Source organism: Neomonachus schauinslandi, chromosome X (genome assembly GCF_002201575.2).
Source record: "Neomonachus schauinslandi chromosome X, ASM220157v2, whole genome shotgun sequence".
NCBI lineage: Eukaryota > Metazoa > Chordata > Mammalia > Carnivora > Phocidae > Neomonachus > Neomonachus schauinslandi.
In genome coordinates, this window is record NC_058419.1 from 67986712 (window position 1) to 67999470 (window position 12759).

At 34.1% G+C, this 12759-nt stretch overlaps 1 protein-coding gene across 3 annotated transcripts in view; it reads right to left on the reverse strand.

Annotated features, from left to right (window-relative positions):
• Positions 1 to 1122: 1122 nt before the first annotated feature.
• CHIC1 (cysteine rich hydrophobic domain 1) overlaps positions 1123 to 12759 on the reverse strand; it is a 63405-nt gene continuing 51768 nt past the window's right edge. Inside the window, exons 4-6 of one of the 3 annotated variants that reach the window (XM_021685879.1) lie at positions 3605 to 3661; positions 3290 to 3349; positions 1123 to 1941 (exon numbers count right to left, since the gene is read on the reverse strand). In XM_021685879.1, the coding sequence (XP_021541554.1) occupies positions 1891 to 1941; positions 3290 to 3349; positions 3605 to 3661 (168 nt within the window). In that variant the 3' untranslated portion in view covers positions 1123 to 1890. The remainder of the gene's footprint in view (positions 1942 to 3289; positions 3350 to 3604; positions 3662 to 12759) is intronic. The other 2 variants (XM_021685994.1, XM_021685935.1) reach the window with 2 other exon arrangements.

Genomic DNA, 12759 nt, shown 5'->3' on the forward strand with positions numbered 1-12759 from the left:
TATAAAACAAGACATTTGGTATGCATTTTCAGAGGTTTCCACCTTGTCTATAAAAATACATATTTAATTTTGCAGCAGACAGACAAATGGTATTTGCAGGCACACATATTAAAAGTTAGAGATTCCGGGTGGCTTGGTGGCATGGGGGTAATGGGACTCTACAGAGGGAGGTGGAAAAGTGTGCGAACAATTATAGTCATATATCAAATAGTGTCTCTTTTTTCCCTCTTCTTTTACTTGTCCAGGACTATGGATTTCAAATTCGGCATAAATTTTAAAAGTGACTTTTAAAATACTGGATTTTGTATGAAGAAATGACTATTCTCTTCACTGGGATAAATGTTTATCTAAAAAATTTTTACTAAAAGTAGTAAGATGACAAATAGGGTATTATTGAGTCTCAGATTCTTTTAATTTATTTTTAGCAACAGGAATTACAAATTATGCCTATATACAGGCATACATTTGCAGTTGAATTAACACAACATAAAGCTTTATAATTATGTTAAAAATTCAAACTAAGTGTGGTATTCTCACTCATCTTGTGAAGAGAAAAAGAAAAAATAGGTACATATAAATGAAACGGCTACATGTGTGGGGAATTTTTAAACTAAAATACTTTAGTCTAAGTACTTGTCTGTCTAAGTACTTGTCTTTCTTCATTAATAATACCCAAATATTTAAAAAAGATTCTCAAAAAATAAAGAATATTTTTTATCAATTATGAACCAGCCACTATATATTCTTTAGGTACAGCTTCTCAATTAGCTCTCTCTCTTTCCCAGAGCAGAATATCAGAACTCCAAAAAGGGATTAGCAGTGGCTTTCATGAGGATCTAGACACCTCCCAAGACATGTGAAATCTTCAAACACTCCTTAAAGATCATAATTGTGTGTATTTTCAAATGAGGGAAAGGATACATAAAGGGAAATAAATAAGGACAGTGAAGCTGTGAAATGTGTCGGATGTCAAATGAATTTTTTGGAGGGTGGGAGTGGAGGACAACATGGGAATTACTGAATTAAATGAAAAACTAAGGTTCTTGGTTTCAGGTGCAATGCAGAATATCTCAGACAATGATTTCAATTTTAATCCACTCATTACAAAGGGCAATCCTGCCCTCCACCTGAAATTTTTAACAAACTCATTATGGCTCTGCCATAAAATAGCATGTTAACAGTCTATACATTCAAAAGGATGCTTGCAAACTTCATTCATATTAAAATCTATGCAGATTTGTTGGCAATACAGTAAGAGTAATATTACATTCTGTAAACCATGGCATATCACATTTTATGTTATGCAAAGAGACAATATTTACAAGTCTTTTAAGAGTTTAAATATTTTATCCACTAACATAAGTGATAATTTAGCAAAGTGCAGGACAAAACCAGTGCTATTAATTGCATGTCCTTTAAAAGCAAGTAAGAGTAAAACCATTTCTAAAAGCTACCAAAAGCTTATTTACTTATATCCAGGAAGGGATTACAGAGCATTAAGTAGCCTAGAAAAATGATGCATATTTAGAAACAGTGAGTATGAAAATAATAAGGCAGCATGCTCAGAACAAAATTTTGTTTTTGTTTTTTAAACACCGGCACTGATGTTTTATCTTTAGTGGCAACTATATATATACATACACGTCTCTGTGTATTTATTTAAAAATTGAGAGTGCAAAACACAAGCCTCATTTAACAAAAAAAAGATGTGCAAATTTTCTTCTTAAACCAACACAAATAAAAGAGTAAGGAGAATATTCTAAAGAATAATAATAAGAAATAAAGAATAAGTTGAACACAGCAAAGGAGACCATCTTCATTCCAAAATCATCTACAAGGCACTAAGGGTAGGAAATGACAAGTAACACAGAAGTGACTGAATAAAATTCCTCAGTCAGGTCGGAATATGGGATATTTTGGTAAGAATTCTATTAGTATTACCTGTAAAATAAAAACAAACAAGAATATATTGATAAAATAATTTTCATTTACTAGAACATATATAACCCAGAAAGTCTATGATCATTTTTCATAGGACTCTACTTTGGTCCTCTAGTATTAAGTAAGTGAAATATATAAAACAGTTACAAAGAGAATTTACTACAAGTTATCATTAGATTGGCAATTAAATCAAACTGGCAAACATAACTACTTATTGTAGCTAACAGTTTCTATGACCTAATCTATAATAATTATTTGTTTAGGTGCAGAAAAGCAAGCCCTCTTACATTATTATCTCCCTCTACACCCCTTCTCCCCTGCCCCTTTTTTTTTTGACAAAGTAGAAGGGATTAAAACTGTATTATACAGATTAGAAAAAATACCTTTATCTATATATTTTTCAGTTAAAGCAGCTGATATTGGTTATTACTATCTTTTACAAGTTATTTGTAAAAAATAATCAAACATCCAAATGAATTGATTAAAACATTTTAATTAAAGACGAAATATAATAATAAAAACCTAAGATATTTACAAACTTATACAAATTTATATACTAAATTTATATTTAATATTTTATTTATAAATTTAATATGTAAATTTATAATATATTTATAATAAATTTATAATACTCTATATAAGGTTTTATCTATAGTGGATTTTAGATTTGTGGTCATTTGCACATTCTTTCCCCTACCTATTCAAAGTGGAGAAAAATAACATAATAATCCTTATTTATGATATAGAAATGGAATGTTTATATAGTAAATCTATATATGTCAGCAATTTCAAGCTTAGATAAATTTCATATTCTTTTGAATGTTTATGATGCTGAAGTTATCACATTGGTTATATGTAAATTTGTGTTTTGTGATTAAGACTGCATAGCTTTCAGTAAAAAAAAAAAATAGAGCCTATCATTTCTTTATTGAAAATTAAGTGTTAGCTAAGACAAAAAGCCAGGAACATGAATTCAGAATTCAATTCCTATTTTATGCAAGTTTTGTCAAGATCACATTTAGAAATATTTTGTTCAACAGCAGCTGTGCTCATTACCATATGTGCTGGTCTGCACCTATGTGAAAAGAAGATTAAGGTTGTGCAATGTTTTCATTGCAGCATACTAGCTGAGATTTTTCTCAGATCTAAGTAATTACTAGCTTTCAAGATATTTTATGTTGGCTACAAATCTAAGGAAGATGGAAGGAAACCTCTATGTTCCAAAACTGACAGAAGTTTAGGCTGAGGAGAAAAAAACTGAGAAAGAACTGACAAATGATAAGCATAGTAAAATATAACATTTAGAATGGAATCCAAAGAAAGTAACTAAAAACAACTGCATACTTACATACTCCATCATATTGCTAGTTTCGCATTTCCTTTTAGTCAACTTCCAGTGCAAAGCAAGCTAAGAAAGTACAGTTAGGAATTTCGATATCAATTTATATTAATTATTACCTATAACATTTGAATAAATCACTGAGAACCATCCAGGAATAAGCATAAGACACATAAAATAGCGTTTAAAAGTAACTTGTAAAGAATATACATTAAAATTGAATATTCTCTAATCCATTCTTTCATGGCCTGAAAAATTCCCATTTTTTAAAATTTAATAATGCAAATATATAAGTGGGGCACTTATTTGCTTAAACTTTCTTACCTTGTGATATAATCTGTTATTTTCCCATTCTAATAACTTCTGAATTGATCTTCTGGTCTAAGAGGAAGAATCAAGACTTTGTTACAAGATGAAGAACTTTGTAAACTATGTGTATATTTTTCTGCTTGTTTGTAAAATCCAATTATTTTCTCTTCTTGTTTTTCCATTAGAAATCAGATAAAAAGCAATGTAACTGACAGAAACTGCGAAAAGAAGAGTAATATTTTGAGCAATTATTATACTGTTATTATAAGATCTCTCTTTCTCCCTCTTCACACACCCACATCCATGTATATGGGATTTTAATATATGCTTTTCAAAATGAAATATGTACAAATTGTTCTGTGTTGTGAGTCCGTGCACTGGACTACTGTAAAATCATTACCGATACAGCTAGTAGTCCACTTATGGACCTAATCTTGACTTTCACATGTCTTTTCATAGGGTTACTTTTTCAATATACATGTAATATGCTAAGTTAATCTGAGTCCTCACAGGATGTCTTCCTATAAGAGCTCCTAGCACAAATGCCTGGCATATAGTACTCAAGGTCTATAAGTTGAATAAAGCAAGCCAACATATATCAGAATTTCCACTGAGAAGAACATGTTAAAAACAGCTAGTCAGAAAACTTTATTTAGAGGAAAAAAAATATAAATGAGAAGCAGCACTGTCCTAAACAAGGGGACAGAGACTGAATTTCTCTATTTTGTAGGGAGGAAGAAAAGGTTGCAAAACTTTCAAAAAATTAAAGTAAAAGATAACTATGCATTTTCAACTCTTATTTGGAAGAGTTTTATTAGGCTTCTGATAAAGAAGGCACTGTTAAATTTTAAAATTACTCCTCAAAATTGAATGATTTACCAACCCGTATCTGAAATGATTTCCAAAGCACCAACCTAAGAAACTATTCTATTTGTTTAACTATGTTAGTTAACAATCAATGGCAATTGTATTCAGTTCATTCACAGTGGGCCAGAAAACAGCAACAATGCCAGCTAGAGTATCCCGTGGGGTTACTGTACTTGATAGAATCTCTAAACAAAATCAGATGGGTAACAAAGAGACTGAATTAGTAATTATAAATCTTTTCCCAAAGAAAAACTCAGGCCCAGATGGTTTCAATAATGAGATCTACCAAACAGTTAAAGAAGAAATAATACCATTAATATAAACACAAAATCAACAAAATACTAGCAAACTGAATCTAACAACATATGAAAAAGATTATACATCATGACCAAGTGTAATTTATCTGAGGAACACAAAAATAAATTGCTGCAATACATCATATTAATAGAATAAAGGACAAAAATGATGTGATCATCTTAATAGATTTAGAAAAAAGCCTTGGACAAAACCCAATATCCATTCATGATAAAAATCCTTAAAAAACTAGGAATATATGTGAACTTCCTCAACCTGATAAAGGGCATCTATGAAAAAACTACAGCTAATATACTTAATGAAGAAAGACTGTTTTCCTCTTAAGATCAGGAAAAAGACAAGAATGTCTCCTTCCACTACTTTTATTCAACATTGTACTAGAAAGAATAGTGTGGGCAATTAGACAAAAATAAGAACTAAAAGGCATCCAGCTTGGAAATGAAAAAATGAAACTGTCTTCATTTGCAGACATGATCTTGCATAGAGAAAACCCTAAGGAATCTGAAACCATGCTCCATAGGGTTAATGAAGCTAAAACTGTCACCAGCAAGACCCTCACTGACTATCCCTTCTTCACAAGAATGTTAGCCTTATCTTTTAGAGGCAAACAACAGGAAGAGCTCAGGTAGGCTTAGACCAGTTTGAGCTTGACTACGGACTCACACCTGTGCAGATGGACCATGGAGTGTCTGACAGTAACTTCTACCTCATTATAATATCTGCCCAAGGAGGAATACAAACCTCATTAGCATAACATACAATGCATGTACAGGCATATTTCCTAAATATGTGTATATGACCTTACACCTCTACATGCAATGACAAATCCCTCCCCCCCTTTCCGAATATTCATCCTATCCCTAAATAAAAGAAATCTATTTACCCCCACTCAGGTGTCATAGCTTTGGAAGTTATTCCCCATGATTTCCTTATTTGTTGAAGTAAAGTTTTGTGTGACAACTCCACCTGATGTAGTCTCTATCTGTAATTTACCAAGGAGTGAACTCACTTTAGTTATTAGGTTACAAATCCACTAAAACATTACTAGAATAAGTTCAGCAAGTTTGCAGGAAACAAGATTTTGATAGGTAGAATTCTGGCTCCCATGATCCTCACCTCCTGGAGTTACACCTATGAATGTTACATTATGTTGCAAAAGGGATGTTGCAGATGTAATTAAAGTTACTAATTATTTGGCTTTAAAATAGGGGGAGATTATCCTGGATTGCTTTGGTGGACCCAATGTAATCTCAAGGGCCCTTAAAAGTAGAGAACTTTTTCTGGCAGATGGAAGGACAGTCAGAGGGATCTGAAGCAAAAGAAGAACTCAAACCACCATTGCTAGCTTTAAGACAGGAAGGGCCACATAGAAAGTATAAGAAAGAAATGATTTCTGCAAAAATCTGAGGGAGTTTGGAAGCAAATTCTTTCCCAGAATCTCTAGAAAGGAATACAGACAGCCCTGCCAGCACCTTGATTTTGGCCTTGTGAGATCCTAATATGAGAACCCAAGTGAGCCATGCCCAGACTTCTGACTGTGAAATAATAAAAGTTATTGTTTTAAACCATTAAGTTTGTTACACTAGATAGAAAAATAATATGAGGCTCAACCCATAAAAAATCAATTGTATTTGTATACGCTAGTAATGAACAATCTGAAAATGAGAGTAACAGACCATTTACAATAGAATTAAAATATTTAGAAATAAATTTAACAAACGTATAGACTTGTAAAGTGAAAACTAAAAAAAAAAAACTGCTAAAATACATTAAAGAAGAGGTAAATAAATGGAGAGATATCCTATGTTCATTTATCAGAAGACTCATGAAATAGCATTCACAACAATGGTGCTAGGACAACTAGATATCCAAAAGAAAAATTATGAACTCAGACACCTATCTCACACCATGCACAAAAATTAACTCAAAATGGATCAAAGACCTAACCATAAGAGGTGAAATTTTAAAAACAATTATAAGAAAACATAGGAGTAAATCTTTGTGATCTTGAGTTGGGCAAAGCCCTCTTAGATTTGATGCAAAAAGTACAAGCAAGAAAAACTTAAAAGTGATAAATACAACCTAATCAAAATTAAAAATTTTTGTGTGTCAAAGATACCATTGAGAAAGTGAGAGCCCTTACAGAATGGCCATGTGAGGACCTTAGGGAAATCTCTTCCTTGTAGAAACAACTATTAAATTGATCACGTATTAGCAAAGGATACTCAATCAAATGTTCCTGAGATTGATCAAAAGGATTATAACAGACTGAGAAGTATTTATTCAACAAAGTTATGGACAATAGCTAAGAACATTAAGAGGCCTTGGTAATGAAGTTAGGTAATACTCCCACATCTCCATTGCTCTGCCTCGCAGAAGAACTATTTTAACAAGCTTGGGAGCTGTGTGGCAGGTGGTTCCTGATAGCTCCCAGCTCCCTGGAGTGAAACTGCTTTCCTGGGTAAGGGCAGCATCCACTCTCCTACTGCCAACTTCTGCAAAATAGGCAAAACAGTTGGTGAAGGGTGCAGTCCCCCTTTCTGGCACATATCTGTATTGTGGGAAAGCTGATATACTTGGCTTGACAACTGAGTGGCAGTTCCCATCTTCTCAGCTTCCTAGGGCAGACATATTCTGCATTGATTTGACAGATGGTGAATATTAGCAGATCCTACACTCCATGGCTCTGGGCTAAAAAAAAATCCACAGCTAATATTATACTAAATAAGAAAAAAATCATAAATCATAAAATTATACCAAAAACTGAAAGCTTTTCCTCTAAGACAGGAAAAAGACAATGATGCCCACATTTGCCACTTCTATTTAACACACTACTGGAAATTCTAGACAGGTCAGTTAGGCAAGAAAAGCAATAAAAGGTATCTAAATTAAAAAGGAAGAAGTAAAATTATCTCTATTTGCAGGTGATATTATCTCATGTGTAGAAAACCCAAAAGAATGTACAAAAAAATCTGTTAGAGTTAAACAAATTCAGCAGTGTTTCAGGATACTAAATCAACATTCAAAATTCAGTTGCATTTCTACTTTTTAAAAGATTTTATTTATTTATTTGAGAGAGAGAGAGAGAGAATGGGCCAGGGGGAAAGGCAGAGGGAGAGGGAGAACCAGACTCCTTGCTGAGCAGAGAGCCTAATATGGGGCTCGATCCAGGAACCCTGTGATCATGACCCGAGCTGAAGACAGATGCTTAACTGACTGAGTCACCCAGTTGTCCCCCAAATTCAGTTGCATTTCTATATGATAATGGTAAACAATTCAAAAAAGAAATTAAGAAAATAATTACATTTACAGTAGCACCAAAAAGAATAAAATAATTAATAATAAACTTAAGCAAAGAGGTGAAAGACGTGTGCACAGAAAACCACAAAGCATTGCTAAAAGAATTTAAAAACCTAGGGGCACCTGGGTGGCTCAGTCATTAAGCACCTGCCTTCGGCTCAGGTCATGATCCCAGGGTCCTGGGATCGAGCCCTGCATCGGGCTCCCTGCCTGGCGGAGAGCCTGCTTCTCCCTCTCCCTCTGTCTGCTGCTCTTCCTACTTGTGCTCTCTATCTCTGTTAAATAAATAAATAAAAATCTTTAAAAAAAAGAATTTAAAAATGTAAATAAATGTAAAGACATCCTGCATTCATGGATTAGAAGACTTAATATTGCTAAGATGACAATATTATCCAAAATGATCTATAGATTCAATGCAATCCTTATCAGAATCCCAGTGACTTTTTTGTAGAAATAGAAAAACATCCTAAAATTCGTATGGAATCAAGAAACCACGATTTAGACAGCAATCTTGAAAATGAAGAATATGAAGGACTCACATCTCCTGATTTCATAACTTAATACAAAGCAATGGTAACAAAAAAAATGGTGCTGGAATAAAGACAGATATGTAGACCAAAGGAATAGAATAGAGCCCAGAAATAAACTTCTGAATGTATATGGTCAACTGTTTTTCAACAAGAGTGCCAACCATTCAATGGGGAAAAGGAATAGTCTTCAATAAATGCTACAAGAAAAACTGGATATCCACATGCAAAAGTATTAAGTTGGACCCTAAACCTACACCATATACGAAAATTAACTCAAAATGGATCAAAGAACCAAACAGAAGAGTGAAAACTGTAAAAGTTTGTGAAGAAAACATTGGAGACAATCTTCATGACATTGGATTTTGCAGTAATTTCTTGGCCCTTGACACTGAAAGCACAGGCAAAAAAGGGGAAAATAGCTCAATTTGACTTCATAAAAAATAACATCTTTTATGCATCAAATGACACTATCAAGAGAGTGAAAAGATTATCTACAGAATGGAAGAAAATATTTGCAAATAATCAGAATATATAAAAACTCCCCCAACTCAACAACAAATAAACAACTCAGTTGCAAAATGAACAAAGTACCTAATACTAGAAATGGCCAACAGTACATGTAAAAATGCTTAACACAAGTCATTAGAGAAATGCAAAGCAAAATCACAGATACCACTTCACATCTACTAGAATGGCTATTATCAATAAGATGGAATATAGCTAATGTTGGTGAGGATCTGCAGAAATTGGAATCTTTATGCATTACTGATGGGAATGTAAAATGGTGCAGCTCCAGTGGAAAAGTTTGGCAGTTTTTCAAAAAGCTAAACAATTACCATATGTTTACATACTCTATTCCTAGGTATACTTCCCAAAAGAACTGAAAGTTTGGACTTGAACAGATATTTATATGGCAATGTTAAATGCAGTGTTATTCACGATAGACAAAAGGTGGAAAGAATTCAGGTGTCCATCAACTGATGAGTGAATAAACAATGTGGACTATGCATAGAATGGACTGTTATTCAGCCATATAAAGGAATGAAGTTCTAAAACATGCTATGACATGGATGAACCTTGAAGACATTAACCTAAGAGAAATAGTGCCAGGACAAATATGGAATTACCCTATTTATAAGAGATACCCTAGGATAGGCAAATTTGTAGACACAGAAAGTACATTAGAGGTTACCAGGGTCTGAGGGGAAGGGGAATGGGGAATTATTATTTAATGGCTACAGAGTTTCTGTTAAGGTAATGAAAAATTTGGCAATAGATAATGGTAATGGTTATACAACATTGTGAATGTAGTTAATGCCACTGAATGCTTAAAATGGTAAACTTTATGTTATGTGTATTTTACCACTATAACACATTTTCAGAAAAATCCAGTAAACACAGTAGAGACCAAGAAAGGATATCATTAACTGACCAAAATACAGGGAATTTCTGTATGATATAGATGACCCCGCCCTCAAAAAGAAAAACTGAACTTTAAAAAATTATTGCCTGACTGCAGACAGCTTGGTATGAAAGTATAGGAGTCTGAAAAAGAGACAGAGATGAATTTGAAGTAACTTTAAATATGCACAGCAAGGAGGACATATGCACCAAAAAAGGAATTAAGATTCTTACAATAAAGGAATATAATATGCCATGTTATGACCAGAAATAAAAAAAATGAAATTACGATGACAATGGCTCATTAAGTAGAAAATATCTACAAGGAGACAAATTATTAAGAAGAACCAAATGGAATTCTGGAGTTGAGGAATACAAAACTGAAATAAAAGAACACAAAGTAGATTTGAACTAGAAGAATGATCAGTGAACTTGAAGACAGATCAAAAGATAATATGTAATCTCGGGGCACCTGGGTGGCTCAGTCATTAAGCATCTGCCTTCGGCTCAGGTCATGATCCCAGGGTCCTGGGATCGAGCCCCGCATCAGGCTGCCTGCTCAGCAGGAAGCTTGCTTCTCCCTCTCCCACTCCCCCTGCTTGTGTTCCCTCTCTTGCTGTCTCTCTGTCAAATAAATAAATAAAATCTTAAAAAAAAAAAAAGATAATATGTAATCTCAAAGCACAGAAAAAGAGAATGAAGGAAAATGAATACAGCCTCAGAGAAATGTTATACATCATTAAGGGCACCAATATACATAGACTGGGAGTACCATAAGACAAGAGCAAAACAAAAGAAATATTTAATGCAATAATGGTGAAAACTTCTAAATTTAATGAAAAATATTTATCTACATATCTAGGAAGCTCAAGAGCTCCATGTAGGAATAAACCACAAGGAGAGCCATAGCAGATACATAATAGTATAATGTTGAAAAATAGAAAAATTGAAAATCATGAAAGCAGCAAGATGAAATGACTCATTACTTACAAGGAAACTATAGTAAGATAAGTAGCTGACTTCTGATTTGAAACAACGTAGGGCAGAAGGCAGTTGGATAACAGATTGAAAATGATGAAAGAAAAAAAGACTGTCAACCAAGAATCCCATATGCATCAAAATTAACTTTAGAAAATCAAGGTAATCCATTTAGGCATGTAAAGGCTTGGAAGTTAACTCTCCTGCCCACATATCAAGAAGAAAAAAAAAAACCCAAAACAACCTGAAACCAACTCCTCTTAGATTCATCAGAGAAGAGAGGTCATAAGACTGGAGAGATACACAGATGGATACAAATAAGCACAATTTACCAGGGTAGAAACACAGGAGAGGAAAACTCTGTGGGAACCAGGACTAGGGTAGCAGGACCTGAATTTGATGAATTGCTGGAAGCTCAGTGGGGACAAGTTTGAGAGTTAAAAATTCCCAAGAGGCCCAGTCTTGGGGAGGACCCCCACACTTTGAGTTTTATTACCAGGAACCTTATCAGGTTCTCACAGTGATTGGAGAAAAATCTCTTCAGCCTTCCAGTAGGGAAAGGGAAAGAACAGCCACTTTTAAATATGCCCAGAAGGGACACCTGGGTGGCTCAGTGAGTTAAGCATCTGCCTTCAGCTCAGGTCATGATCCCAGCGTCCTGGGATCGAGTCCCGCATCGGGCTCTTTGCTCAGTGGGGAACCTGCTTCTTCCTCTGCCTGCCGCTCCCCCTGCTTGTGCTCTCTCACTCTCTCTGACAAATAAATAAATAAATCTTTAAAAAATACGCCCAGAACATTCTGTTCTTAAAGACTGGTCTTAAGAGAAGCTATTGTACCAGAACCTGACCAATCTTGGGGAAGGGAAAGACCCAACTCCAGCACCCTCTAGCCTTCCTGTCTCACCTAAAGGGGAAAACAAAACAAAACAAAAACTGGGAAGCCCTTGTGAAGGGCACAGCTCAGGGGCACAGAGTCACTAAAAAACTTAGGCCAAATCATAGTACCACAGAGTAATTCCAAGTCTTCCAACACCTTACCACTACATCAATAAGTTTTCTTATAATACGGGAATACAACTGAAAGAACTGTCCATCTCAGACAATATCCAAAATAAATAAGTCCTATTGGATGAAAAGTATAGCATAAGAAATATAGTCAATAATATTGTAGTAACTTTGTATGATGACAGATGGTAAATATACTTATTGTGGTAATAAGCATTGTGCAATGTAGAGAATTGTTGAATCACTATGTTGTACACTTGAAACTAATATAACATTGTATGCCAACTATACTTCAAAAAACAAAAAATAAAAACAGGCAGAAAGTGAAGATAATTTCCCTACACTAGGGAATTTGTTAAATAAATTATGTTAGATTAAAAAACAAAAAAAGAAATCTCTAGGGAAATCTAAGGAAAAGAGGCCAGACAAAAACAAGGACAGTGGGGAAAGTTTAGCTGCCAACATTGACAACTACAGCAAACAGTAAATATAGCCAAATGCTTAGCCTGATAACATAAAATCTTATTTAAAGGCCTATTTACCTCAGTTTCTTTTACCTAGGACATATGTGTGGCTTTCAAAGAAAAAGTAGAAGTCATACTAAAAGATACCACAAGCATCAGAACCAGACATAGAAGTGGCAGAAATGTTGAAATTATCAGACTGGGAATATCAATCAACCAAGACTAATAAGCCACATGTAATGCAAAAGTGGACAACATGAAAGAACAGATATGGATAATGTTAGCAGAGAAATGGACAGATATAGATAATG